Raw genomic sequence first — 26,143 nt, 5'->3', positions numbered from 1 at the left:
GGGGTAGCTGAGCTGCAGCTTACAACGTCTTTTCTGCAGGACGAGTATGCAGACCTGAGCAACTTGGCCAGCTTCGCGTGACTTCAGACGTTTATTCATCCAAGCCTTGGGTGGTTGTAGTGAGAGGCACCCAATAATTAGCGTGTGATCAATACGACCTCATAGGTTGTCAAGAGAGAAGAATAACAATGACACGGCACATTGCTGATGAGACCTTTCGCTGGTTTCAGTGCCACACGAGACGTCATTCCGGTTGAAGATGCACTGGCCAGGGCGATTGCAAACAGAGCTGCGTGATCCTCGCTATCCTGCGGGTTGCCGTCGCTTGCTGGCGTAACACGAAGCAGGCAAACGCCGTTTCTTCAAGCTGTCAAATATGAATACCTAGGGTTGCTACAACCCCAAATCTGTGAGGTTAGATGGCGCTATCGATCGGATGCACCGTATGATTGAATGCATGAAGTAAGGTCGTTCAAGTCAGAAATGGTAAGTAATACCTGAGTACCTAGGGTGGAAAGTCCCGCCTTATGTTTTGCAGGTAGCACGATAAAGTGAATTTCGGCTGTAGACTCCAGACGCCATGAAGAGTTGAAGATTGTGATATTAGAGCCATCAGTATCCTGCTGTGATCGGTGCTGTATTGGGGTCACGCCATCTGTTACGGGGTTTTCACGATGAACTCTCAGGTGCATGAAACTACTGCTGCCAGCATGGACAAGCCGACTATCAGTCTACTCAGACTCATTACAGAGTGTTCCATCACCACCAAGACATCCGCATCTCGAGTCGTCCGCATGTACATCTACCTTCGCGAACAAAAGCAGACCATACAGGGGTGTAACTTTCATACAGTCATACTCTGGATGCCTTCCTTCTGAGTCTGAAGCCGTACTTGAGATTGTGACACGACGAATTCGAAACCTTACATGCCCATGCTTCCCGGCGTACTACTCAGTTTCTCGAACACCCCAAGTTATCTAGTACCTACAGAAGTCCACATAATCAAGGAAGGCTTATCAATAGCCGCCCTTGTGCTTCATGAACGATAGTCAAATGCACGTCGTGAGTAAGGGATGCGCGACTCGACTCAACATCCAACACTCTTTGTTGAGTCCGTCGGTCCGAGGCTCTCGGTGCTTCAGATTACAAGATAAGCAGTGTAAATGGATGTTGAATGTGAGACCAGACGATCCTGGCGCGTTGGAGCGCGTCAAAACAAAGGAGGGAGCAGAAGCTGTTGTGATCCACCTCGAAAAAGCATCTACCGAATCTCCAGCGCTTCTATGCCAAGTTTACCATACGAGAAGAAGAGGAGAGCTGTGTAAGTGGACGTTTTCCCCGTAGGCCCCCCTTTCGTCCCTTGACCTCCAGGGACATCTCCACATCGGGACCTCCTAGTGCACAATACACAGCCTTAATCATGTGGAAACGAAGAATGTCGTGCACATTTGTGGAGACGCAAGAGATCAGTCATGCTGACCGGGACACAACAAAACAGGGAACACTGGTGCTGCCTTGATTCCGAGCCGGCTCACCGAGATTATCGAAGTCAAAAAGAAGGAGATGTAGAAAACTTGGCTTCAATGCTGTCCAGTAGGGAAGGTCGCATTCTCAAGTCATCAACTCTCACCGGAATATCACGCTACTTTCAAGTATTCGGGTCCGCCGCCCGAACGGCGCTAAAAGCCAAGCTTGCAGTCAAAATTCTTTAGTGTCGCGTGCCTTGGAGACCCGGTTGGAGACGGACGGCACTTGCGCAGGGGAGCTCGGAGTTCAATTGGGAAAGTCTGCAGATGGAGGGGTGCCCTGCCGGCTCAAGTAGGAAATGATACGATTCCCATTGTGGTGTGTAGGACCCTGAAGGCGGGGGTTGCGGGGGTTAACCCGTTCCCAGATATTCCAACTTTCGAGCTGACAAGATTTCTATTTAGAAACTCGTCCAGGGTAGCCCAGGCTCAGGGACCGAAGTCATTTTGGGAGTGGGTAACCGAGTCGACGCAGAAGAAATCTTGTGCTTCTGTTGTTGACGATTCATGGGTTAAGAAACCTCGGACTCAACTCCAGTCGAGAAGGGGGTGACATATCAAAAAGTTCAGAACGGTTAGGGTTTGCCGGGAAACGTGCAATGACGACAACCACGTTTTGCAATCCGGCAGAGCAGAGGTCTAAAAGGGTCTTGACAACCACGTTTTGCAATCCGGCAGAGCAGAGGTCTAAAAGGGTCTTACATCGGCTCGTGCTGCCAAACCAACCTCACACAGCAAGCTATGCCTCTTCGTCGCAAGAGTTATTGCAATAACACCAGGGCTCCCGAGTCAGGATAGCCGCCCGGGGTTTCATCGCCAGGCACTCTTTTGTTTGTAGTGTGGTACGGAAGCAAGGGACCACAACACCCACATAACCGCCCTGGCGTAACGGGAACCAAAGGGGCCACCATCCTGGCCGAGCAAGGGTCCGAACGCCGTTTTTCTGCCCTGCTTTTCAACATCTTGCTTGTTCCGACCTCCGTTCCACCGTGTTCCTTGTTTGCATCTCACAAAGAACCCGGATTTTCTTGAAAGCGACAATATTACGATTTTCCAAGGCTCCTAGGGTCGCACCCGCGCTGGAGCACCACCGTTTGTGAGAGGGCGGCTTGCTTTCCTCCCTTTCCATGATATGTATTCCCCTTCCTAATTACTGTCATTTGTGTACATGCCTTGACACTCAACGGGTTCATGCCTCGTGAGTCTTTCGCCCGGTCGGGCAGCAAACGGTCATTGGGACCAACAGGTATAACGCATTGTTTAAGATACCTTTCGTCCCAAAAACTTGCGCCGTCCCCCCATCTCTCGCCTAAAGTTAGAAAAAAGAGGGGACCGATTCCCGAACAAAGACTAGTCATGTCATCGGAGCATCAACGTTGTGATCTGCGGTCCCCTTTATGCCTCTGCCGATGCGACGACATCCCGGTCGGTTCGTCGAGTGTGTGATACCCTAGATCTCGCGCGTCCGTCAAGTAATGATAAACTGAACGCGACCCCGTCGCTCTTCCGTTCTCACGAGGTCTGTTGTGAGCAGAACTTTTGGACGAAACCTCAGATGATCGTATAGCCAGTTCGCGATGTGTTCAACAGCTCCGGCCAACAGCCTCTTCGGGGGCGCGTCCTTCTCCTTGCCCTATCATACCCTCGATGGAGCTGTCATCGCTAGCAAGATGGCTTCTTCCACCATGGTGGTCACGGAATCGGTGACTGAGATCACAGAAGTGACGGAGCCAACAGAAGAAGTGGCTCAGTTAATTTCACCGCCGACCATTTATCTCGATGACAGCGGCGACCTGAGACTCTCCGTCGGCGGCGACGTTGAAGAACACCCACAAGATTTCGTCGTCTGCTCAAGGGCCCTTGGTCGAAGCTCTCCTGTGCTGAAGGCCATGCTATTTGGTCGCTTCCTGGAGGCTCGTCCGCTGGAGGGTACCGGAGAGTGGTCCGTCGAGTTGCCCGAAGATTCGCCAGAAGCAATGGAAATCGTACTAAACATCGTTCACGGCCACTTCAACCTCGTTCCGGAGAAGCTACCATTGATGCGTCTCTACAACGTCCTCACAATCACGGAGAAGTACGACATGACCGTCATCGTTCGCCCATGGGCGCGCTCGTGGATGCAGGGCGTCAAGCACCAGACCGACAATGCGCATCTGCTATGCGTTGCTTGGGAGCTGGGAGACACAGAAGTCTTTGAGACCATGTACAAGAAAATCACCTACGAGTCTATGATTGACCTCCAAGGAAGGATCGTGTTTGGACACTTGGCACGCATCTGGAAGCCTGGGCCAGAGGGATACAATTTTCCTCTCGAAAAAATTGTCTACCTTCGCCCCCCGGAAGTCTTTGGTAAGTTTGCTCCGCCGATCAACTCAGTCAGGTCCTCAAATCGCTAACACGGCAGTCAACAGAAACCATCGCCAAGCACCGCCAAACATTGGTCTCGGCCTACTTGGACCACTTCGTCCTCCTTTACCGATGTCTCAAAGACGGATGCAGATACATGAAAGGATACTACCACAGCTCACCAGACGCCGAGGAGTGCAACAGCATGCTTCTCGGGTCACTGGTGAGGTGTCTCGCCAAGGGAAAGGTCGACATTACCCTCCCGAGCCCTTGTGAATCGTACAGAGGAAATGTGGAATCGTTGGAGAAGGCCATTGGCGCCGTCAAGCTCTTGACAGTGCACAAGCCATCTCCAGCAAACCAATGTTTGAAGAGGATAGAAGAGGAGCTGGCAAAGGGCGCAGTTGCCGCCGGCGTAACAAAAACGGAGTTGGTTGTCATTCAACCGGAGCATCGGGGATATCTGGAAAAGCAAGCTAGCAAGACCGGAGTTGTCATGGCTGGATAAAAAGGTCGGTTGCATCATCGGTGTGTAATGGAAATGGAATTTTGGGATAGGGATTACTGTTTCTGGGGTACCTTATTTCTGGGAGGGTGCATGGTTTGGGAACGGTTACGTCTGGAGTTTTGGGCAGAGTTACGGGAGACTGTATGAAATCATTCAGGAAGATTATATATTCTTACCCCATCTCTTTAATTACTCGCAAAGAGTCTAATTAGAACATTTCAACCAAGTCAAGTCAGAAAAACATGCGTGGCGACAGTTGAGCACGGGGTAGGCTGATTCTAGCTTCGTCTGTGCATTGGGAGATCAGCGCGGTGTGGAACTATGTGTTCACGGACGTCATCATGCTGTATCAAACGGCGTAAAGATGGGATAAACACTTGAATCAAAACCTCGAAATTTTTGTTTTGTGCCATTACACCATCCCGCAGACCATGTCATCAGAGTAAACGCCCAGTCCCAAGCCCCAGATTTGCCCATTATCAGAAGCCAACATGCCATGACTCTTCAGTTGAAGCCAAGGTTGCCAATCGTAACAGACTTGATGTTCTGGTACTCTGCCAGTCCATACTTGCTGCCCTCCCGGCCAAGTCCACTCTCCTTAACACCACCAAATGGTGCCTCCGCCGCGCTGATGAGACCGGTGTTGACGCCCAGCATGCCGCACTCCAATCGTCTCGCTACACGCATGACTCGGGAGATGTCTTTGCTGAAGAAGTAGCCCGCAAGGCCGTACTCTGTAGCATTCGCCAGCTCCACGGCCTCTGCCTCCGTCTTGAAGGAGAAGATAGCCGCCAGCGGGCCAAAGGTCTCGTCATGTGCGACCTCCATGTCGGTTGTGACTCCGCTGATCACTGTAGGCTCGTAGAAGTACCCCTTGAGCCCCTCTGGTGCCTTACCGCCCGTGTGAAGGACAGCACCCTTCTTCAGCGCGTCTTGTACGTGGGCGTCGACCTTTTGGACGGCGGCGGCGTTAACGAGGGGGCCCTGTGTGACGCCCTCGTCGATTCCTCGACCGAGCTTGTACTGCTTTACGCGGGCTACGAGCTTCTCGATGAATTGGTCCTTGACCGCCTCGTGGACGAGCAATCTGTTTGCGCACTAAGGAAATCTGTTAATCCGACTTCTAGGAATTCATTACCTTTGGAGAGACTTACCACGCATGTCTGTCCGGAACATCTGAACTTGCAAATCAAGGCACCCTCGACAGCTTGATCGATATCCGCATCATCAAAGACGATGAACGGGGCATTTCCCCCCAACTCCATGCTCACGCGCTTCATCGTACCCGCCGCAGCCTTCGTGAGCATCTTGCCGACCCCAGTTGACCCAGTGAAGCTAAGCTTCTTCACGATGGGGTTGTTCGCGAGCTCCATCGATGCTTCTCTATCTTTGGTAGGCACCACGTGGATGATATCTGACGGAATTCCAGCAGCGAGTGCCAACTTGGCCAAAGCCAGTGCACTGAAAGGGGTTTCGCTTGGTGGCTTGATGATGACTGAGCATCCCGCGGCGAAGGCTGGGGCAATCTTGCGGGTGATCATGGCTGCTGGGAAGTTCCAAGGGGTGATGATTCCGCAGACGCCCACAGGCTCCTTGAATGTCAAGACGGTGGTGTTGGCGTAGGATGAGGGGATAGTGTCGCCGTATGACCGTGTCGCTTCCTCAGCGAACCAAGAGATAAACGAGGCGGCGTAAACGACCTCGCCTCTAGCCTCGGCAAAGGTTTTGCCGTTCTCCAAGGAAAGAATCAAGGCCACTGAGAGGGCATCAGTGTGTCAATTCCTGAGCAGATGGTCATTTAATGTTGCAAATCCACTCACGATCGTCAGCGTTGGCAATAACCAGGTCGAACCACTTTCTGAGCAGAGCACCTCGCTCCTTTGCTGTTGTTGACTCGTGGAACTTGGCTGACCCCTTCTTAGCGCTCTCAATGGCATCGACGAAGTCTTGCCGGCTCAAGTTGGCGCATTCTTGAAGGACCGTTGCGCTTGACGGTTCGTAGACTGGGAATGTCTTGCCATCCTGACCATTCTTCCACTCGCCGGCGACGAGACCGGAAGAAACCAGTAGGCTCTTGTCCTGGAGCTTTGCGAAGACGTCTGCCATTTTGTGCCTTGAGTGATGTGATGTGCACTTATCTCTGGCCTTTTGTGAACAGCTGAGAAGAAAAGAAGAAAAGTGGAACAGCTGGTTCAAAACCGTTCAACACGGCAACTTTGTTCTTATATATCCCGCCGCCAGATTCGTCGTTGACCATATGTGCGACAACTCTTACTTTTATTGAATCGCCCCATTCTCGAAGCGGTCTCAGCCGAGATTCGGAGCATTGCGGGGATGCGAATCGACGGCGATCCGGCTGCCGGTCGTGCATCAAACCCACCGAGGCTCATGCAGGAGATATTGGCGCTAGTGAGTGCCTCGGAACTACGGAGGGCAGTTTATATACAACCCCGCAGTCGAAATGCCTTCCCCTCAGTCGACACTATAGGAGTGCAGATGGGCTCGATCAATCGAGAATTATCCTCGGCTCCATTATATTAGTCATGGGTACTCCAGGTTGCCTTTCTATCCCATCGTGCGCGCGGGATAGAGCGGGAATTCCCTCGCTCTCCGGCCGGCCCGGCCCCATATCATGTGGGTCAACCGGCCCGGCGGGTTCCGACCACTTGAATTCACCGGCCCGGCCCCGATGGCATGACAATGATTGTTCTGAATGAATATATGAAAGCTGGAAAATTGCATCTGTATTTGCATCATATGATGGTCTAGACTTTCCATCTTCTGATGCGGGTGAAAAATGACCACCAGATTTATCCACCAAGGTCCTGAACCATTTTTCGTTCGTTTCATCTTTGTGTTGAAACACCATAGTGACAATCAGGCATTCTGTCACTTGATCAATTGGATTTAGACGCCTTTGCCACATACGACAACCTTTCCCAAAGTGATTGGTCACTCAGTACTACCAGCCATGGAAGCTCGATATAGTTCGCGCTCAGCCGTGATAACTTTCCTCAACTCCTACCACCATAGACATATTCGCCTTAACACGGTGCTCTGAAGCTGAGGATTCCATCATTGGAAGCGTTTAGAGATACTGCAGTCATGATGTAATCCGAAAAGTGACAGCGTCATGAGAATCTCATATTGGCAAAGTAGAGGTTTGCCTGATCTTAGCACCACATGGGCTTCCGTCCATGGATTGACCAGCTGTAGAGTGGTAAGTTAGAGAATATGCAACAAATCAGAGCGAAATCAGGAACAATGTTCAGTCTTACACATCGAAGTAGGCATGAATAGTTCTATCGGCGAGTTCCCTACGAGCCTCCATGGCGTAGACATAAACCTCGGCTGGCTTCATGTTTAGAGCTCTCGTTAATGGTGCCATGAGGAGCCCGTCTAGGTTGGGTGACAAGTTTTCATGGTTCCACTCGCCTAATAACTTGTATTTCTTGTGCTTGGGCCACGTGTTTGTAGGCCACTTGAAGCGATGGACCTGGATGTCTTGGAAGCCAACCTCTGCGAGAAGAGTCTCAAACCGCCCGAATTCTTCGAACGGGGAGCCAAGAACTTCGAGTGCTTCGAAGCAGAGCTCAAAAGCCTTCATGAGCTTACTGCCTTCCGGGATGCTGTTATCGTCCGAGTGAGGGAAGAAGTCTATATCATTCAGCTCAAGATAACCCCCAGGGCTGAGATTACTAGGCACACCGAGCTGTTAACGGTTGAAGTCGTGACAGGGGTGAGCAAACTAAAGAGAACCAACTTGAAACATCTTTGGAGAAATGTTCTCCAATCTCTAATACTACCCTTCATCATTCTGCTGTGAATATAGTCGAAGGGCCTCGTAAATGTCCATGGTTCCTCGATATCATCAATCTCGAACAGAACGTTGGGTGGGACGCTAGAACATAATAAGGCTTGTCAGAAGCTTGCCGGGCAAAGTCCATGCCACAGTTCTTACAATTCGGGCTGAGAAGCCGACAAATCAATTCCCAAAACCTGTAATGAAGATCAGAATCTCTGCAACTAATAAGGAGGATGGTCAGTTTTCTTTGCTAACATCGGCCTCGGGATGGTCCTCTCCAAACTCAATCGCCCATATCCCCGTCCCCGTCCCCACGTCCAGCACACGTCTGACGCCCGAGTCCAGTTGGTTAGGCGGTGCAGTTCCAAGATTGTTGTCGAAAGTCAAGAGGTAAAGATTGTGCACTAGATCTGATTCTCTTGTCAGCCGAGATTGATGAACAGGGAGAGCGTCATCATAGTAGGTACCGAGTCTTTCTTTCTCTCGCTCATCGTTGGGTGCCCAGTACTCTAATCAGTTAGCACACCGACAGGCGCAAATAGTAGATCGCTCATACTTCCGTCCTTATATTTGTGATACGTTCTTCCATTCTCTACTCTGGATTCGAGTATCGAGGCTGCGACGCGACCCTGACCCGATTCCTGAAGTCACTTCATCAGCCTGCTCCAATCGCCCAATCTCGATGCGTCGCATCGGTACATGTACTCACATCGCTTGGTGATGCACTGTCATATATGCACTAAGCCGGAGTGTCCAGTCAATATGCATGCCTTGGTCCATCGAACTCGGAGACCACTCACCTCGTCAGCCACAATGGTGGCGGATGCGAAAGTGGAGTTTATGTTGTGGGACATGTTGTTCTCTCTTTCCCCATCCGGGATGAAGAAGCTGTCGGCTACAGCAGTCGTTTGATCCCCGAATGCATTAAGTCAAATTTGCTGACTTCACAGACTACGGCCTCATGTCTGCGCAATTGAAAGTAGGGAGGAGACATGCAGAACGGCCTGATGCCAGATTTTTGGGGACTCAACTTACCCCTCTTCTTGACTGGAGACAGGTGCGCATTGCGTGTTGGTTCAAGGTCGTCCAACTACCTTGCTATCTCTGTTGGTTGCTTGCACGCCCACTCTTGGACTCAAACAGGCATTGGCGAAAGGATCCTGGTACGTGAGGAGCATATCTCATTAAGCGGCGGCTAGCGTGCGGCACAGAAAGCAAACATTTGAGTCCTGCGAAAGCCCACATAGCCCACATGTTGGGTGGCGTGATCATCACAGTTGCACGACAGGCGTCGCCCGCTCCCCTCCCATTTGAATTTTGGCATAACATGCCTATCTGAAGGCTTTATTTTTTTTACGATTGTGATTTCATGAAAATAAAAAAAAAACGTGTTAACAGATCTTCTATTCACGGGCGCCTAGAGTTGATCATGGTTCTGCTGGCGGTCACACCCCCTAGACTTGTCGGGTACCTTTGTCGGAAAAAGCATATTGGTGGCACATGCCGTATCGAGCGTTATCTTCAAGTTTCGTATAGATAATGATGTCAATGCACCATAAAATCAGGATTCATGTGCTTTGGATTGAGTTGCAGGATGTGAAAAACTGATGATCGAGTAACTTTGCAATAGAACGCGAGATGCTAATTATTTGACGTGTGGCGAGGTTGAGCCAACACTAGCGAGTTTCTTTCATGTCAAGTGTTATTCGACGTCACCTCTTCAGATTCTTCCGGCTTCTTGCCATAAATCGACCAGCTAATTAGGGTTGTCAGTGAAACCCTTCATCCGGGAGAAGGCGATGGGTCCTGTTCATAACGGTTGAACTCACATTGAAAAATAGGCATGGATGTTCCGATCCGCGAAGTCTTTGCGATTCTCTGCCATCAGAACAATGACCTCTTCCCTAGTCCATTCCAAAGCTCTCGTTAGAGGCGCCATGCAAATCCCCTCCCACCCTTGGGAGAGATTCTCATTATGCCATACCCCGAGTTCTTTGTGTCGGGCTTCCTTCGGCCAGGAGTTGGTTGGCCATTTGAAGTGTCGCATGGTTACGTCCGTAAAGCCAGCTTCCATCATCATGAACTTCAATTGCTTGACGTCTTGATAGGCACGACCAAATATGTCTGAAGCTTCTTGAAGCAAGCGCACAGTGCGCGATATCGAGTGTTCAGGTTTCAAGGTGCCGTCATCTGACAGAGGAGCAACGTCAATTTCATTCACCTCTAGCCAACCACCCGGCGTAAGATTTCTATTGTTCAGATCAGTAAAATGTCACAAAATAGGCGACTAAGAAATCATACTCGTAGCACTTATCAATGTACTGTTTCCAATCGTTGATACACGAGTTCATCATTCGGCTGTGGATGTAATCGAAGGGTCGCGAGAAAGTCCACGGCTCCTCAAGATCATCAATCTCGAATTTAACGTTGGGAGGCGTGCTGATGGGTCAATCAGTCAATGAGACTAGTGCTTGTTCAAACATGACAAACTAACAATAATGGCTGCGTCGCGGAAAGATCAATGCCAAGAACCTGATTCATTCGTCAAAAGCCAGGTCAAGTCCTATTGGGGTTGACTGATAACGCACCTCGGCCTCGGGATGTTCATCACCAAAGTCAATCGACCAAGCGCCAATTCCAGTACCGACATCAAGAACCCTTCTGACCCCTGATCCTGGGTCATTTGGAGGAGCATTGCCAAGCTTGTCGTAGAAGGTGAGCAGGAATAGAGTGTGTTGCAAATCTAAGATATCAGTCATGCTGTTGATGGATAGCTTAGAAGAGGCCTACCAAGTCTCTCAAGTTCCGCCTCGTCATTGGGAAGATTGTATTCTTCATGTATTATCAGTTAGACAACATACCCAAAAAGGATAACTCATGCCAACGCGATAAGTATACGGGAACTCACTTCCGTCTTTATACTTGTGATACGTTCTCCCATTCTCAATACGATAATCAAGAATAGAGCTAGTGACGCTTGTGCTTGATGATGCTACGCTCTCCTACATCATCCACTTTGATGGTTAGATCAACTACCTACCTTGAGCGATGTTTACCTGGACGTCAACTCACCGTCCCGATCTCAGAAGCGTCATCCTAAGTATGGGAGTTAAAAGCGTGGCGAGGAAACAGCATTGGCAGGAGCAAATACCTGTTCATCGGCTTCGATGATGACCTCCTGGTCGGTAAGATTGTTGGGCTGTGTGACTGTTCCCGGTGTCTGACCGGTTCCACTATTGTGGTCAACACACATTGTGAGATTGACGATTCAGCATACGTGTAGAGAATTTGGGACTTCGAGAGCTTGCGAGACCTTTTGATGATAAGGTGGTGCGGTCTGTTATACGAAGAAAGTCAAATTCGAGCCAACCTGAGTGAAGGGTCGTCGGGAAACGGGAGCACTCAATTAACACTGAATATGAAAGACCAGGTTGTTGACCCCTCTTTTCGTCCTTTATGCACCTTCGCGTCGGAAGCCTGGACTATACGTGTACGGGTCTTTAGTCGCCCCACAGGCAAAGGGGTATTGGATTTCTGAATGAGGCATTACATCCTTCAAACGAGGCGAATGAGGAGCAGGATAGCAGCAGAAAGGTTCAAGGGGCTCAGGGCCATACGCCAATACAAGGGATCATGCATAAATAGTCAAGTTGTTGGCATGGGCGATAAAAAATCTGAAGTTTTGTACGGCTTGTACAGCAGGATGCATGAATGATGTCGCCTGACCCGAGCAAACATCGTCAAGGATTTGACTCCGTCTGGATGTGCGGCCAGAAAACTTCTTCACATTCTCAATCAATCAATTGACTGACCCACCTGCATGTTATTCCCGGTGCATTTGTGTATACTACATGTCGTGGCGTTTGGGGAATCACATCACGATCGGAGGGGGGCGTCTGGGAAATCACTGCGTCGCATAGGATCCTATTGGCGTGGACCTTGTAGATGCAGTCATTATCAACCTTAGCACATGGATTCCTGCTGCCAGATACCAATTAGGGTCAACATGTCCGTGAAATGGTGCTCGATTAAGACTTGTCGGCGTCCATAAGGCGTTGAGCAAGATCGTTTTGCAGCCATGTATTCCATCGGAGAGTCGTCCGAGTCCGCGGAAATCCACTCCGCTTTCTGGGCACTCGGCACATTGCTTCCGCGGCCAATGATGACCAAGAACTCACTACACTGTCCTTATTGGTTTGGCGGAGTTGACGATACGCTCTTGTAGAAACATAAAATAACTTTCACTCATTACAAAATTCAGACATCGGTTCGGCGTTGTGAACACATTACTTGCGATTTTAGAGTAACTAAGATACATCGAGCTATGTAACATACCCTAGTAGTATGCCATCAGGTATTATTTACCTCATGTGATATCGCTTAGTTTCGCAGTACGATACGGAGGAGGTATGAGCAAGTAGACGAACCCCCGATAGCAAAATTCAAATTTGTAGACCAGACTCAGTTGAGCTTGAAGGATCCCCTAACCAAGCCCTGGGAGGTGAAGATGCCCTTCGGGTCAATCGACTTCTGTATTTCTTGGAGTCTCTTCTTGTTCTTCTCGCCATATCCTGTGAACGGATCTTGGTTATGGTTCGCATAGTTGATGTACAACCATGGATGCAGTAAGTCCATTGACTCGGCTTCTGCCTTGCCTCGATTAATGATGCGGTCGGCGTAGGCATACATGGCCGCATCATCCCCCGAGTTAGACCATCCAAGAGTGAGAAGGGCAACTTTTTGGCAGTAAAGACAATTAGCAAGTGATACAATCCCCAGATAGGGCATTTGAATGAAGGGGACAATAGCGAGGAAGCATACTCATCAGTGGCCCGTCAGACTCGACGCCAAGAGCGTTTCCTCCCCGAAGTTTCATGGCATCGATGGAGTTCTTGTGCAAGGCCTGAACAACAAGCGACGATGAAAGACCTGGAGTGGTCTTGACACCCACAACCTCTTCCGAGTAGATGTTGATCAACTGTTTGTGCAGAACACGGGAGGGGCGGAACGTGATAGAAGCATAGACGCGACTGTTATCCAGTCAGACTCTCTTTGTATGGGCTTGAGCCTTGGACCTCGACTTACCGTAGACCATGAGGAGAGACGCTATCGAGACTGTGGTTGCTCATCCAATCAACCCGAAGATTGCTCGTCTCATATGGGATCTTGTTCAGCTCAGTGAAGACAGGAGGTTCAACGACCGGTTCATAGTACGCTTGCGAAACGCTTATGCTGAATCGGTCGTTGGCGACATCGTAAGAGTTGCGAGTCCAGAAGGACATGTATGTGTCAGTAGCCAAGTTGGTCGCGAGTTGATAAGACTGATCGACCAGCTGATCGGTGAAGTTGATATGATAGGTCCTTGCACCACCCCACTTCTGTCCTTGCGGTACGAGCCGCGAGCGAAAGTTAGTTATGATGCCAAAGTTGTTGCCACCTCCTCTCAAAGCAAAGTAAAGGTCCGGGTGGACGGTCTCCGACACATTGACAATGGTGGCATTGGGCAGCACGAGCTGTGGCAGTGTGATTTAGCTCAGAGCTTTCCATGAGGTACCAAAACCTGGGAACTTCATCAAGTCGAGGTGCTTACTTGGTATTCCCAAACATTATCCACGGCTAAGCCATATTGCGGTCCGAGATCAGAGAGTCCACCACCGATCGTGAACCCCGGGAGTCCAACATCTGCAGTTCTTCCGCCTACCATCGTAAGATTGTGCTTCTCCAGTGCTAAGTAAGCGTCACGAAGAACATGACCAGGACCGAGATTAGCTTTGGTGCGGTCTTCTGAGATCTCAATGTGATCCATGAGGTGCAAGTCGATCGTGATACCGCCGACTGAGTTGGAGGCATCCAGGTTCGTCATGTGTCCGCCGCCTTTGATCGCGAATCGGCACCAGTTGTTGGCAGTGATCTCAACGACTCTCGAGACCTGAGACGCGGTGGTCGGCTCTACGCGGCAGGCGGGGAGGACCTCCTGCTGCTTCATGTCCCATATCGCAAAGGAAGGGTCGTTGCTACCTAGATGTACGGCAGAGCCGAACTCCTGCATGAGTTGAGAGCACTGGCTGGTCGATCAGTATAGGGAACTCTTGAGAGGGTCTATGATCCTGAGGATATCTCACTGCTTGACTGCAGCCCGCAGTTATGGACGTTTCAGACGCAAAACCCAAGCGTGTCTGGGCAAGGAGGCCGAGGAGGTACCCGATTGCCATAGTAATAATTTGCGGATAAGAATTCTCAATCTGAACAATGAATGGAATGAGTGTGAGGAATAATCGATTCACTTTGAAGGATCGTTGCTGCATTTATGTATTTCCAGACGAAGTCACTGCACTCAGCCTGTGACTTCGGGGGCCTGATGGATGTCGATTATACTTGGTCACCAGCATACAAAGTATCCTATCATTCCAGACCGAGCTGCTTCTTTAGGAAAGAATCTGGGTATAGCCGTATGCTGACAGCTCAGGTCGGGATCCATTTCATATATGCAAGCGACAAGAAAGACTGTCGTCAAGTGGGATCAGTGCAGTCGAGCGGACCCCGCGCAATCCACGGGCTTTTGAGTTGACACTAAGAAGATGCTCTTCAACTGCCTATTTCTATGGGCCATCCAACATCGGAACCAACATGCTACGTCCGGACAGGCATCCGTAAGTGCTTGGCTAAAAGTCACCGCCAAATACTTGCACGAATGGGTCAAGTCCGAAGTCGCATCCACGCGGCCTGCCCAGAAGCTCGATCCAGGAGCTCATCTCAAAGTGACTAAATGCATGACGTTGCAAAAAAAAAAAGACACCGCACAAAGAGGAATGTTCAGATAGCTATCCGAGAAACCCAGGACGAGGGCAGGGGACAGATGCCGATCATGTTTTAGCGCAATGTCCCATCGTGCGGCCCCTCCCGTAGATGTCGGTTAGTCAGATAGGCTTGTCCAACAGACGTTGTTTCCTGGATCGCACGGCCAGCGTCGAATCTATGTAACAGGATGGAAGTCGTACGTATCTACTTTAATTTCCAATTATGAATACAGTCATGAGATGACCGTGTTGTGAATAAGTGCAGTCAATTTGACCAATCCTAGAACTGAAGGGAAGGGGACTGGACTGGGAGTTGGGAACCATGGCTTTTCGGGAGTCCATCCACCGCAGCATTTCTCACCCGAAATGTAATGTTGTCAGAGTTCGAGAATGTCAGCAGGTTGCATGAAACCCCTCACCCGCACCAGCTCGAACCAGGTTCTCAACGACCTACTTAGGATGAAGCTCAGACCCAGGTCGTGATCAGCAACTACCTTGTAAGTTATTGATCGCCGAAGGGATCTCTCATTTGTCTAATGACGTCATGAAATTGGAACTGGACTGTAGAAGCACCCGAAACCTATTCGTTAAACAATTGAGTGGGCTGAAGAAGTTCAGGGTAGTCCGGCCATTGCTCGGTTCTACGACGTTTGTGGTGGCTGAACCGGATCAGGGAAGCTAAGAATGATCGGGGCTAATGTTTAGGTGGAACTATCTCAAATGCAACCTGCTGACATGCCGGGGTTAGGACGTCTCAACGAGACCGCCAAGTAAGATTTAGGACGAATGGGCGGATGTGGCTAATTAACCGCTTGAGCAGATGAATCTCATCCACTAATAATCATCGAATGGCATTGCGCCGAGACGTGGAGGGTTAGGCTGGCATCATCATCTCATACGGCTCATTTTCGGTAACACCCAGTGGTATTGCAGTTGAGATAGAAGTTTCCGTAATGAACCACCTGTCTTTCCTCCGACGATCTATCAAGCTAATTTGAGACATTACAGCCGGACACCAAATTCATCATCGCATCTAATCGCAATGATTCGACGTTTCGGATACTGAGTCCAACCCCATTTGATCAAAATCCAGAGCCTTCCCACTCTCTCGCGGACTTCGAGCTGATGAACAACGGCACGTTATCTTTCGTACAGCTGGCTGCCGCGGGCGGATTATAGCCGAGACATCTCAAACTGAATAAGAAGGGGGATCTGGTTGCTGTGAGCTTGCACACCACGGCTCGCTAACAACCATGAAGAGAGACCTATAAACAGAGAAACTTGGGTCTGCTATCGCTCATATCGATAAGGCGCGTGAGGTCGTCACTGCAGTTTGGGATGTGTACATTAGAATTGACGAGTTTCCACCAAGATATCGAATTCGGATAAAATTTTCCCGTGCTTCACTGAAAGCCACACCTTTTCAACAAATAGAATCTTGTCGATTGGAACAACCTTATGAGACTGGAGGAAGTATTTATACATGTGTTGTATAAGTTGTATGATTTTCCCATCACGATGTATTGATAGGCAATGAAATACTGCACATTGAACTTCACCGGACTAGGGTTTAGGGCAACTGGACTTTCAAGTCTTTTTTGATGTGCCAGAGTTTAACTTGATGATATTGCTGATAGGTGTATCATTTTATTTCAGAATCCGTAATCCAACGATGGCCAATTTGTCATCAGTAGAAAGTCGCTTTGTTAGCATCTATGGAGTAGTTTGCCAGCCCAAATACTACCCCCAGTCTTGTCCAGGCTTCAATATTCCTTGATTCCTTGATGAACTTTACATCACTGCAATTTTTGATTATGACTTACCGCTGAGTGTACCAAGAATGCCCGAATCCAACGACCGCCTCTAACTGGCAATACTCTTCCGCAAATAAGATGCTTCCTGTCATTCCTGCACATATCAACCCCGCACCACTCTCAGCGCGTTCGTCATGACATTCCCCTCGCTCGAACAACCGGTTTGTCCAAGTACTGCTGCGGTGCTCAGTGTCTCGGTCCTGATAAGGTTTGCGAGACCGTTACTCTCAAGAGTGAGAACATGCTAGGACCCCCTCCAATAATGCGTAGCGTAATAGCTAGGCCAATGCCGAAGTTGCACGCTAGGACTCCCGCCTGGCTCAGAAGTATGTTTGACCAGCTGCGTCCAGTCGGATTTTATCCCCAGTAACGTCTCACAAATTAGCTTTGGAGACGGAAGGCACATCCTTCTTGCGCCGTAGCAGGGTTTCGAGTTACGCCCTGACCAATGCAGCCAAATTGAACTCTGTGTAATGACTGACAGTCATCATTGGCTCGATGCAGATACAAGGAGACAAAGATCTAGAGCTTGGATGTCTTTTTAGCACGCAGTTTGAGTACCCGGATCCGTAATCACTAACTGCTCAGCACATGATGAAAAGTACGCAAGGAGGTGTTCAAGCTAAAGACCCAGTACGAATACCGCGGCACTCCCGAGGCTTCTCTTATACTGCGTAAAAGGTCTCAAGAAAGGTTGATCTTTGTCCTCGAAGTGTCTTCCTACTCCAGAACAACTCCACCACAGAGCACCAGTCATCATGAAGACTACTAACAGGCCCGATGAATGGAAGATCGAGCAGGGCCTAGCCGGGGCTGAGCTTCCTGTTCTTGACATGACCGGGCCCCAGACCAAGGCTCTTCCCCCTCAAATATTTGGTGAGCTCACAAAGGATGCAGCCGCCATCAAAGGAGTAGGCGATCCCGATAGGCTCTTCGCTGAAGAGCGGCAGGGCTGGACCGGGTGAGTGAATTTGGATGTCGATGAGTTCTCGATACAACTTCCGTCAACTACAAATGAAAAGATGCCACACTCAATAGCTAACAACGCCGAACTAAATAGTTTCGTAGAGTGGGAAAACTATCCTGAGAAGAAGGCAGCAGCGCACAAAATATTGACGTCACAGACGTTTCCTCCCAACCCGGAGTTCCAGCTCGGCCCTATCCCAGCGAGTAATCCTGTTCTGCCCGGTACCCATTGGAAAATGTGGCACAAGGCGGTCGGCGGCGCTCTTTCTCGTATCCCCGACGACTCGTGGGACATCGTCCTCAAGGAAAAACATGCCGACATGCTCCATCTTCTTCAATTTCCTTACAATGGCGAACCTCCCAAGCGACTCGTGACCGACAAGGAGATCACACCTAACCCCCTTCACTTCGTCCGAAACCACGGCGGCATCCCGATTATTGATAAAGAGCACTACAGTTTCGTGATGGACGGACTTGTTGCCAACCCGAGATCTTTCACCTTGGATGACCTCATGGACGAGTCTAAGTTTCCTCGGATGGAAAAGACTGTTACGATGCAATGCTCTGGAACCCGTCGTATCGAACAGATCCTCAAGTACCCTGGCCAAGGCGACGAGGTGCCTCAGGCCCCATGGGCCGAAGGCGCGATTGGGACTGCCAAGTACGTTGGTATCAGCCTCAAAAAAGTCATTAAGGCTTGTGGTGGACTCATTGAGGGGGCCAAACATCTTGAGTTCTACGGTGCGGACACCTACTTCAAAGATGACAAGACCATGAACTACCTCGTCAGTGTTCCTTGGTCTAAGGTGAGGGCAAACGAGGTTATGCTGGCATGGGAGATGAACGGCGACGTTCTCCCCCGCATTCATGGATACCCCCTTCGCATCATCGTCTTCGGTTACATTGGAGCACGAAGCGTCAAGTGGCTCTACCGCATCAAGGCTATCAAGAGCCCTACACGTGCGCCTGTTCAAAGCCAAGAGTACCTCTACTTCCCTCAGCAAGTCGGCAAGCATAACCTCAAGATGACGGACGGCATACAGATCCAGGAGATGCCAGTCAGTTCTGCCATTATGTCGCCTTGGACCAAGCAGGTTGTCATACACAACGGCAAAATTCGCTGCAAGGGATGGGCCTACTCGGGCGGTGGTCGCTGGCCAGAACGGGTTGAGCTCTCTGCCGACGGCGGGTTTAGCTGGTACACTGTGCCAGTCGAAAATCTCTCGAAGAAGCGCAAGTGGACCTGGAGAACTTGGGAGATAGAACTTCCATGCGATGTCGAAGGCTGGATTGAGATCGTCTGTCGCTGCTGGGACAATTCTCTCAACACTCAACCACCCGACGTACGCACCGCATGGAATTGGGGCTTACATGTGACCAGTTCTTGTCACAGAATTTCGGTTTACAGCGTGAACAACACCCGGCCAAACACCCAAGCGCGCCTGCGAGAATTTTCGGAAAAGGGAATTCCATTTGCTCCGATCACTGTGCCTCTGGCTTTCCCGTCTCAGTCTTGGAATGAGTACGAGGAGTACTGGAAGCGGCATGATCCACGGGACGCCGAGGATTGATAGTTGATTGGAGAGTCAATCCAAATCTCTCTAATGTCGGACATCATGCGGTGCAGAAGTTTGAAGTACATGTATGATTATGCGGATTTTGATCGTAAGAAGTATTCCAATGGCGAGTAGCTACCTATTGACAATAGTGACAATGGCGCCTAGGTGATCGTCACTCCAAGTCAGCCACGCGGTGTTTTTCTGCTGGCGTCTCTCACGGGTCTAGTATTAATCCATGTCATTACGTGCAAATCTCACTCCCCTCTACATCCATCAGACACTGGCAACAAAAGGTACAACTACTATGACCTCTGAGATCGTAGACAAAGAGCACATCCATTTGCAAGCCATGGATGTTCATAAAGCTATAAAAAACAGGTCGTTGTTTATAGCTTTATCGCATTGGGGCTACCGAATCTTTGAACCACTTCCCCAGTACCAGGGTTTCCGACCGATACATAAGGTAAGTTGATGAATCGGAGCTGACGGAAGGCAAGGATATCCAGCATGCATATCTTTGCGATCGTCTTTAGCTGAGTGGAGTAAAATTCCTTGGGCTGGGGCGAACGCGAGCTCATCTCGTATTCACCGGCGGCTGATCCACCAATATTTAAAAGCACTTTACATAGAACTTTAATGGTGTCTTGGCTCACGTGGGCTGCTCCGCGATGGATGTCGATCTTGAGTAATTAAGAACGCACATTCCCATATTACAAGCATGGGAATTTCAAGTCGCTCTGGTTCTTTGCGTGATCTATCTATACTGTAAGGTACTTGACGCCTCTATGACACAGCTCAAAATTGTACGAGATGAGAGCCTCAAGCAGTTGGTGGTTTCAACGGGTTATTCTGCTCGCTACCACCACAGTCGCCTCAAGTCTGTCGATTAACCGAAGAGCCGACATCTCATATTGCAAATTGCCAGCGACAAACGGCGTCTTCTTCAGCTCTGGCTTTGGCTACAAGTACGATTGCGCTCCCAGCAAGGGCACCGTCAATGCGATCCTCATCTTCATCGACTTTCCGGATCAGACTGCTTCAGAAGCTTCTCCGCAAGAAGTCTACGACCTCCTGATACCTCAAGCCCAGCAATGGTTCAACACATCATCGTACGGCCAGCTGTCGCTCAACATCACCGCAGACACGAGTCGATTTTACCGCATGCCCAAGAACGCAGCCGAATACAATTTCGTCAGACCTTTATCGCAGCAAGCTCACTATGCTTACGTCCAAGACGCGCTAGAGCAGTGGCTAGCTGTCACTAACACGCCGGTCCCCAAGGTCAATAGCACTGAGGGCCCTCTGACTGATATCTTCTACGTCATTCCGACGAGAAACGCGACGGGTATTGAGCTTTCTGCAGCTCTCACCGGTGGCGCATATACCAAGAATGTGAACTACATTGCGAGAAAGGCTGTCACAATGGGCATTGACACGTTCGATTGGTGGGGTTACAAGGCGGTGAATCACGAGACGGGCCATACCTTCTGCTTGCCGGATCTATACCCTATGCCGACGGGCTGTACGGGTATGTACGCCGGCAACTGGGACATGATGGCCAACGTGGGGGCTTCCAGCCCGGATTACTTCGCATGGGACAAGTGGAGGTTAGGCTGGCTTGCGGACGATCAAATCGAGTGCGTCGTTACCTCGGCGGCTCCCCCCAACGGCAGCAACATAACTTCATCAACTACGCATAAGCTCAAGCCACTCGAGACTATGGGCGGCATGAAAGCCATTGTCGTGAAGCACAATGCGACGATGGCGCTGGTGGCCGAGGTGAGGTCGAAGCAGGGCAACAACCTAGACTCATGTACGACTGGCGTCTTGCTCTATACTGTAGCGACGGATCTTGGTACTGGTGAGGGTCCGATTCGAGTCCTCGATGGGAATCCCGGATGGGGAACGGCTTCTTGCATCAACGATGATCTTGACAATGCGCCGTTGAGCTTGAATGGCGGGGGCGCGAGCGCATACACCTCGACAGATCTGGGTGTGACGGTGACGGTGGTGGAGCAAGACGGCGATGATTACACAATCAGCATTGATGTATCATGAGAGATCATGATTGATAAGTCGAATGGACGCGTAGGATGTATGGGAATGTCGAGACTGAAGGCGTTGAAGAGTCGTGGTGTGTTGAGGTCTCCACTGCCAAGTGCTGTCAAACGTCAGAGGTCCAAATATGTAGGCCGAGAGAAGAAAGAAGAAACGCAGCAGGCGTGACAGGTTTGCACTGGGGCATGTTTCGGCGATTCAGTGCATGTCATGGGAGCATGAACGGCAGTTCATCACACAATATTGATAAGCAACGTTTCGTATGCTGCATATTGAGAGCATCCCAAATTTCAGGCGTATAGAATGGGATGAAGTTCATCGTTCGTGGAGGAAACAAAGTTGGGATTCTCCTAGAGAGACTGCCGATAAAGAGTTCGGCCGGTGCGTTCGGACTGAAGACGGAGCCAGAAACGAGTGGTCGCATGCCATCGCATGATAACAACCGATAAAGTTCATGATAAGTCGCCTTCGATATTATTTCATCGTCGACAGTCATGAAGGAACAATAAGTTATCATGACTGAAGTAAAGGAAACTGGCAGCAAGTATCAAAACATCAAGCAAATTAAAGTCTATGTGAGAACAGCTTGCTCGCATCGAATCAGGCCTGAGAATGGAAAGGCTCACATTTTGTGGTTAATAACGAGAGTGATTTCGTGATCGAATCGTCCGGTCGTCCAATAGCTAGGCAACTTTGGAGAACCCATCCACCATGGACGAGAGCCGAGTCATTCCACGTCAAAATCGATCAAGGACTTCACGGCGCCATAGGCCGAACTCCGAAGGGCGAGGTAGATCATACTACCTTACACAGGAGGGAGTGATGCGAGATGATTGCTTGCCAATAAAGTAAATCATCCCCGCTTTGATGGTCGCTCTATGCGATGATTTCCTGCCAGCCAGACATGTGCACTAGGGTGGCTAGGGCCGCATGGCGATGGTGTCTGAGATTTCGCCCCTTGGCACTGATGCGTCTGAAGTCTCTGATCGCCTGAAACAGAAGATCTTAAGGCAGGCAACGAGTCCAAGTCTCCACTTTCGGTGCCGCAGAAGCGTTGACAGACGTTGGTCCCGCGACGGGTTAGACAGAGTTCTGGCCAGATAGTGGGATGGTGTCATGCTCGCATTCCCGCAGAAGACGACGAAGGGAACTGGGCGACAGTGGTCTGGGGGTTCAATTGCATTCGTAAGGTTGTCGAGACTCATTTTGAGTTCCATTTGACAACTGTGTCTGACGTGAAGTTTCCTGCAGGCACTGAGGGGCATGCCCGCTTGTCTACCATAATAAGCTTACCAACTAGCGGCAACTTTCCCCATTTTCAGAGAATGCAGAGATAGATGGCAATATCGTCTGGACTCGGATCAAAGCTGGCCAGGAATTGCGGCCAGAGTATCCGCTGAGCAAGATCGGTTGAATCCCATCTGCTGCTCGGAGCGACATGCCGAATAGGGTGACCTTGTCCCCAGAAAGTGCATCTTCAGGGAGAAGAGGCACATCTGGAGTACATTTCGCCTACAGAATTACGCAGTAATCAAGCTTTCCAGTCATCTGTAGCGCGGGTAGGCCCTGCGCTAAGCCCTAAGAGAACGCGAAAGTGACCCCTTACAAACCAGTTACCCGCCCGGCGAGCTTGCGATCCGGAGGCCACCGAGGTTTGCTATTGGCCTCGAAATGAGTTAAGCATTTGGTCGTGGGGAACTCGGCTTTAATAAGCGGCGGTGGTCCTCTTGAGACGCACGGGTGAAGACCCTCCCCCTTCTTCTCTCCCCTCCCACCCATGCCACCATCGCAAAACGTTCCCTCCCTTACCCCAGGCGAAACTCGCTCTATGACAACCTGCGGCTGAATCTGTCTGATCTTCCGCCTCATCTTTCCGTCCACATCGTTGTCGAGGCGTCTGAAGTCTGCGGCGCCTTACCGAATGCGCCGGCCTCCCGTCGCAAGACTTCCAAAAACTCAGCCGATATCGCGACCCATGTTGCAATAATGAACGCAAATGAAGCCACGCCATAGTCGTTCGCTAGCTGGTCACGCCCAATTCAGACCATGACGGCCTCGCGCCCCCACCAGACTTGCTTCATGAGTGGTTGACTTGGCGATGACATGGTCACCCGTCGCGTCTGTTCTTTGAACCCCCTGCACATGCCATACCATGATTTCGGGTCCGATAGATTCCTGTACCTGACAATCTTCTAAGTCGCCGTCTTAACCGATTCGGCTCGTCTCATGTTGTCTCGACTCTCGTACCCCTCGGCCTCCATACCCCGGGGAGAGCGTCGTCTGTCTGAACTTTCGAAGTCTCATCGCAACGGTGTGCTAACCAAAGCTGGCCGAGCATGAGGCTCTTGCTCTGGACCGTCTGAATTCCACTGATGCACCAGGGATCTGCTCTGATCATGGTTTCCGTCCAATCTCTTCTTTATAAACCTGGCTGATCTCCCTCTCGGCACCAAAGTTCTTCTTCTTGGCTATAGCTTCTCATCTTCATACGACATTCTCTTTGCACCGTTTCGTTTCATTCTTTTCAATTTCGAGTTCTGTGAGCTCTTCCATTCTTTGCATCGCCAGCAGATCTGACCTCGTTTTACTCTACTATCTTACAACCAACGCTTCGCTTCAAACCACGTCAGTCGACAGCACGCAGAAGGCCGGTCTTTTCTGTCTTAATCACTCTCGACCGTCGATAATCCAAATCTCGATCAAGATGAAGTACCAGACTATCGCTTTCGCCACTTCGACCCTCGTCGGTCTCGTGGCGGCCAGTCCCTACCACCGTCACCACCATGTGAGACGTATCAGCAAGCGTGAGGTTCCCCAGGAGCACTCTCACGAGATCTTCCTCAACATCACCCGCGAGTTCCTGAACAAGGAGAACCCCAAGGCCATTGCCGACCCCGTCTTTGGCCTCCTCGGAGACGCAGCCGCCAAAACTGGTGCCGGACAGGTCACCAACTTGGCTTGCCTCCAGCAGGAGACTGCCGACCAAGCCTTCACCAACGCTAAGGCCGCCAAGGATATCCGCGGCATGTCCGCTGCTCTCGTTTACCAGACTCTTGAGCGCAACACCGCGGGCGTTGGTGTGAACAGCGCGGCTTGCACCGACAAGCCTGTCAACGCTGAGATCGCCGCCTTGTCCAAGAAGCACCAGGACCCTGCCGCCGATGGCGCTGCAGCCAACAACAAGGAAGTTGCTCTCGCGCTCGCCAAGCAGTTGGCCGCAGTCGGCGGTGATCCCATGCTTGCTCTCGAGAGCGGCACCTTCGCTCCTGGTGACAAGTCCGACACTACCTTTAAGGGTCTGAGCTGTGACACTGACACCGACCCTACTGGATGCATCTTCACTGAGAAGAAGCTTGTTCTTGATGCGACTCCCGACGAGATCACCGCCGCTGCTAAGGGTGTCACTCAGACCGTCACCGGCGGCACTGGTGAGCTGAAGGCAACTCACATCGACATCACTGGCCTCGCCGTCGCCGGCCAGGCCGGAGGTGCTACGGGAGGACAGACTTCGAGCACTCCTGCCAAGGCTAAGAACAGTGCCACACCTGCTAGCGGCAACACAAACTCTAACTCCAACACCAACACCAACACCAACACCAACGACGCTTCTTGCGATGCAACCAGCTCTAACAACGGCGCGGCCCAGACCCAGGCCAACAACGGCACTGCCGGTGGAAACAACGGAAACAACTCGAACAACAACGGCAACGCTAACAGCGGCAACGCTAACACTGGTAACGGCAACAACGTCCAGACTTTCACCGGCTCTCTCGGTGGCGCCCCTCCCCCGGTCATCCAGAGCTCCGGCAACCGCCCCTTCTCCGTCAACGGTGACACCTTCGTCGGAAAGGGCGCCGCCCTCGGCCGATCCTGCGACGTTCAGCACAATGCCTGCGCCCGCGCCGTCAACAGTGGTCAGCTCGACGGTGAGGTCTCTCAGTGCGATGAGCAGAACACTCAGTGCCGCGCCCAAGCCAGCCTCCGCAAGCGCTTCTTCAAGCGCCAGGCCACCGACTTCGGCTCCTGCAGCGACCCCTCCGTCGTCTTCAAGGATGGCTTGCCCGATCGCCAGGCCGCTGCCTTCATCGCCAACAACCAGGGCGACTTCAACCACGGATCTGCGCAGAAGATTGGTATCATTGCTGGCTTCATCTGCCAGCGCCTTTCTGACAGCTGCAAGGCGCCTGCTGCTACCGTCGAGAGCTGCAACAAGGCTCAATCTGCGGCTGTTGCTGCTACTCAGGATGAGACTGCTGCGAATGTGTTCAACAGCATGCTTATTGGCGGCTCGGCTAGTGGCAACGTCACCGCTCGTGGTGAGCTCAGACTCCACTAATCGGAGTACTTCAGAAGTGCATTCGAATCGCTACTCGATGATGGGTACATGGAAGGTGTTTAGGCTTGCATTGGGTTACGCTTCCGGTGGCAGTTTGGTGGCAACATTGAGATATCCTCCGCACGGGTCAATGTCAGGAGTAGCTTTAGGTGTTTCTTGGAGTCTTGGTGACTTTTCAAATTGAGTCAAAATTTCATGCCTCACATCCTTACTTTAAACACTGAGTGACCTCTTCAGCAGTATATTGCTCATGCTAACCGAACCCCTTGATAGTTCATTGGTCGCACCCGGTGGTTGCACGATAGGGTAGTAAGGTTTGAGGTTTCTAGGCCCGTTTCGAATTGCTTAACTTATAGGAGCTGGCCATTGGCAAGGGTGCAATAAGTTCAAATATTATTGATAAGTGACCTAGAAGTCTTCTCTCAAGG

At 50.7% G+C, this 26,143-nt stretch overlaps 8 protein-coding genes across 8 annotated transcripts; 4 read left to right on the top strand and 4 right to left on the bottom strand.

The window, feature by feature from the left end:
- Nucleotides 1-3,196: 3,196 nt before the first annotated feature.
- On the top strand, nt 3,197-4,380 carry HER10_EVM0012545 (uncharacterized protein; the record flags this gene model as incomplete). Its single annotated transcript, XM_035481939.1, has 2 exons — nt 3,197-3,875; nt 3,938-4,380. The coding sequence occupies 2 exons, from the start codon at nt 3,197-3,199 to the stop codon at nt 4,378-4,380; spliced, it is 1,122 nt and encodes a 373-aa protein (XP_035335462.1).
- A 308-nt stretch (nt 4,381-4,688) lies between these two features.
- On the bottom strand, nt 4,689-6,613 carry HER10_EVM0000466 (uncharacterized protein). The gene is made up of 3 exons (XM_035470247.1): nt 6,201-6,613; nt 5,535-6,136; nt 4,689-5,478 (listed from the first exon to the last, which is right to left on the bottom strand). Exons 1-3 carry the CDS (start codon nt 6,484-6,486, stop codon nt 4,885-4,887), a joined length of 1,482 nt encoding a protein of 493 aa, XP_035334578.1. The 5' UTR covers nt 6,487-6,613; the 3' UTR covers nt 4,689-4,884.
- Nucleotides 6,614-7,654: 1,041 nt separating this feature from the next.
- On the bottom strand, nt 7,655-9,216 carry HER10_EVM0012321 (methyltransferase domain-containing protein; the record flags this gene model as incomplete). The annotated part of the gene is made up of 8 exons (XM_035481718.1): nt 8,986-9,216; nt 8,895-8,924; nt 8,742-8,826; nt 8,653-8,694; nt 8,441-8,595; nt 8,342-8,379; nt 8,144-8,281; nt 7,655-8,078 (listed from the first exon to the last, which is right to left on the bottom strand). Exons 1-8 carry the CDS (start codon nt 9,037-9,039, stop codon nt 7,655-7,657), a joined length of 966 nt encoding a protein of 321 aa, XP_035335441.1. The 5' UTR covers nt 9,040-9,216.
- A 664-nt stretch (nt 9,217-9,880) lies between these two features.
- HER10_EVM0009477 (methyltransferase domain-containing protein) lies at nt 9,881-11,438 on the bottom strand (the record flags this gene model as incomplete). Its single annotated transcript, XM_035478963.1, has 9 exons — nt 9,881-9,941; nt 10,015-10,434; nt 10,487-10,624; nt 10,680-10,717; nt 10,774-10,928; nt 10,976-11,017; nt 11,094-11,187; nt 11,258-11,281; nt 11,337-11,438. 9 exons carry the CDS (start codon nt 11,436-11,438, stop codon nt 9,881-9,883), a joined length of 1,074 nt encoding a protein of 357 aa, XP_035335235.1.
- A 1,208-nt stretch (nt 11,439-12,646) lies between these two features.
- On the bottom strand, nt 12,647-14,234 carry HER10_EVM0004321 (FAD binding domain-containing protein; the record flags this gene model as incomplete). The annotated part of the gene is made up of 4 exons (XM_035473970.1): nt 12,647-12,921; nt 13,007-13,215; nt 13,271-13,698; nt 13,776-14,234. 4 exons carry the CDS (start codon nt 14,232-14,234, stop codon nt 12,647-12,649), a joined length of 1,371 nt encoding a protein of 456 aa, XP_035334864.1.
- Nucleotides 14,235-17,554: 3,320 nt separating this feature from the next.
- Nucleotides 17,555-19,333, top strand: HER10_EVM0010024 (sulfite oxidase; the record flags this gene model as incomplete). Its single annotated transcript, XM_035479494.1, has 2 exons — nt 17,555-17,757; nt 17,857-19,333. The coding sequence occupies 2 exons, from the start codon at nt 17,555-17,557 to the stop codon at nt 19,331-19,333; spliced, it is 1,680 nt and encodes a 559-aa protein (XP_035335275.1).
- A 798-nt stretch (nt 19,334-20,131) lies between these two features.
- HER10_EVM0010941 (uncharacterized protein) lies at nt 20,132-21,379 on the top strand (the record flags this gene model as incomplete). The annotated part of the gene is made up of 1 exon (XM_035480385.1): nt 20,132-21,379. One exon carries the CDS (start codon nt 20,132-20,134, stop codon nt 21,377-21,379), a length of 1,248 nt encoding a protein of 415 aa, XP_035335338.1.
- Nucleotides 21,380-24,083: 2,704 nt separating this feature from the next.
- Nucleotides 24,084-25,715, top strand: HER10_EVM0004502 (uncharacterized protein; the record flags this gene model as incomplete). Its single annotated transcript, XM_035474144.1, has 3 exons — nt 24,084-24,458; nt 24,528-24,848; nt 24,906-25,715. 3 exons carry the CDS (start codon nt 24,084-24,086, stop codon nt 25,713-25,715), a joined length of 1,506 nt encoding a protein of 501 aa, XP_035334878.1.
- Between the last annotated feature and the right edge of the window lie 428 nt (nt 25,716-26,143).

This window comes from Colletotrichum scovillei (genome assembly GCF_011075155.1).
Source record: "Colletotrichum scovillei strain TJNH1 chromosome Unknown Contig00004, whole genome shotgun sequence".
NCBI lineage: Eukaryota > Fungi > Ascomycota > Sordariomycetes > Glomerellales > Glomerellaceae > Colletotrichum > Colletotrichum scovillei.
The sequence above is the reverse complement of the archived record's forward strand: the minus strand, read 5'-3'. Positions and strand labels throughout refer to the sequence as shown.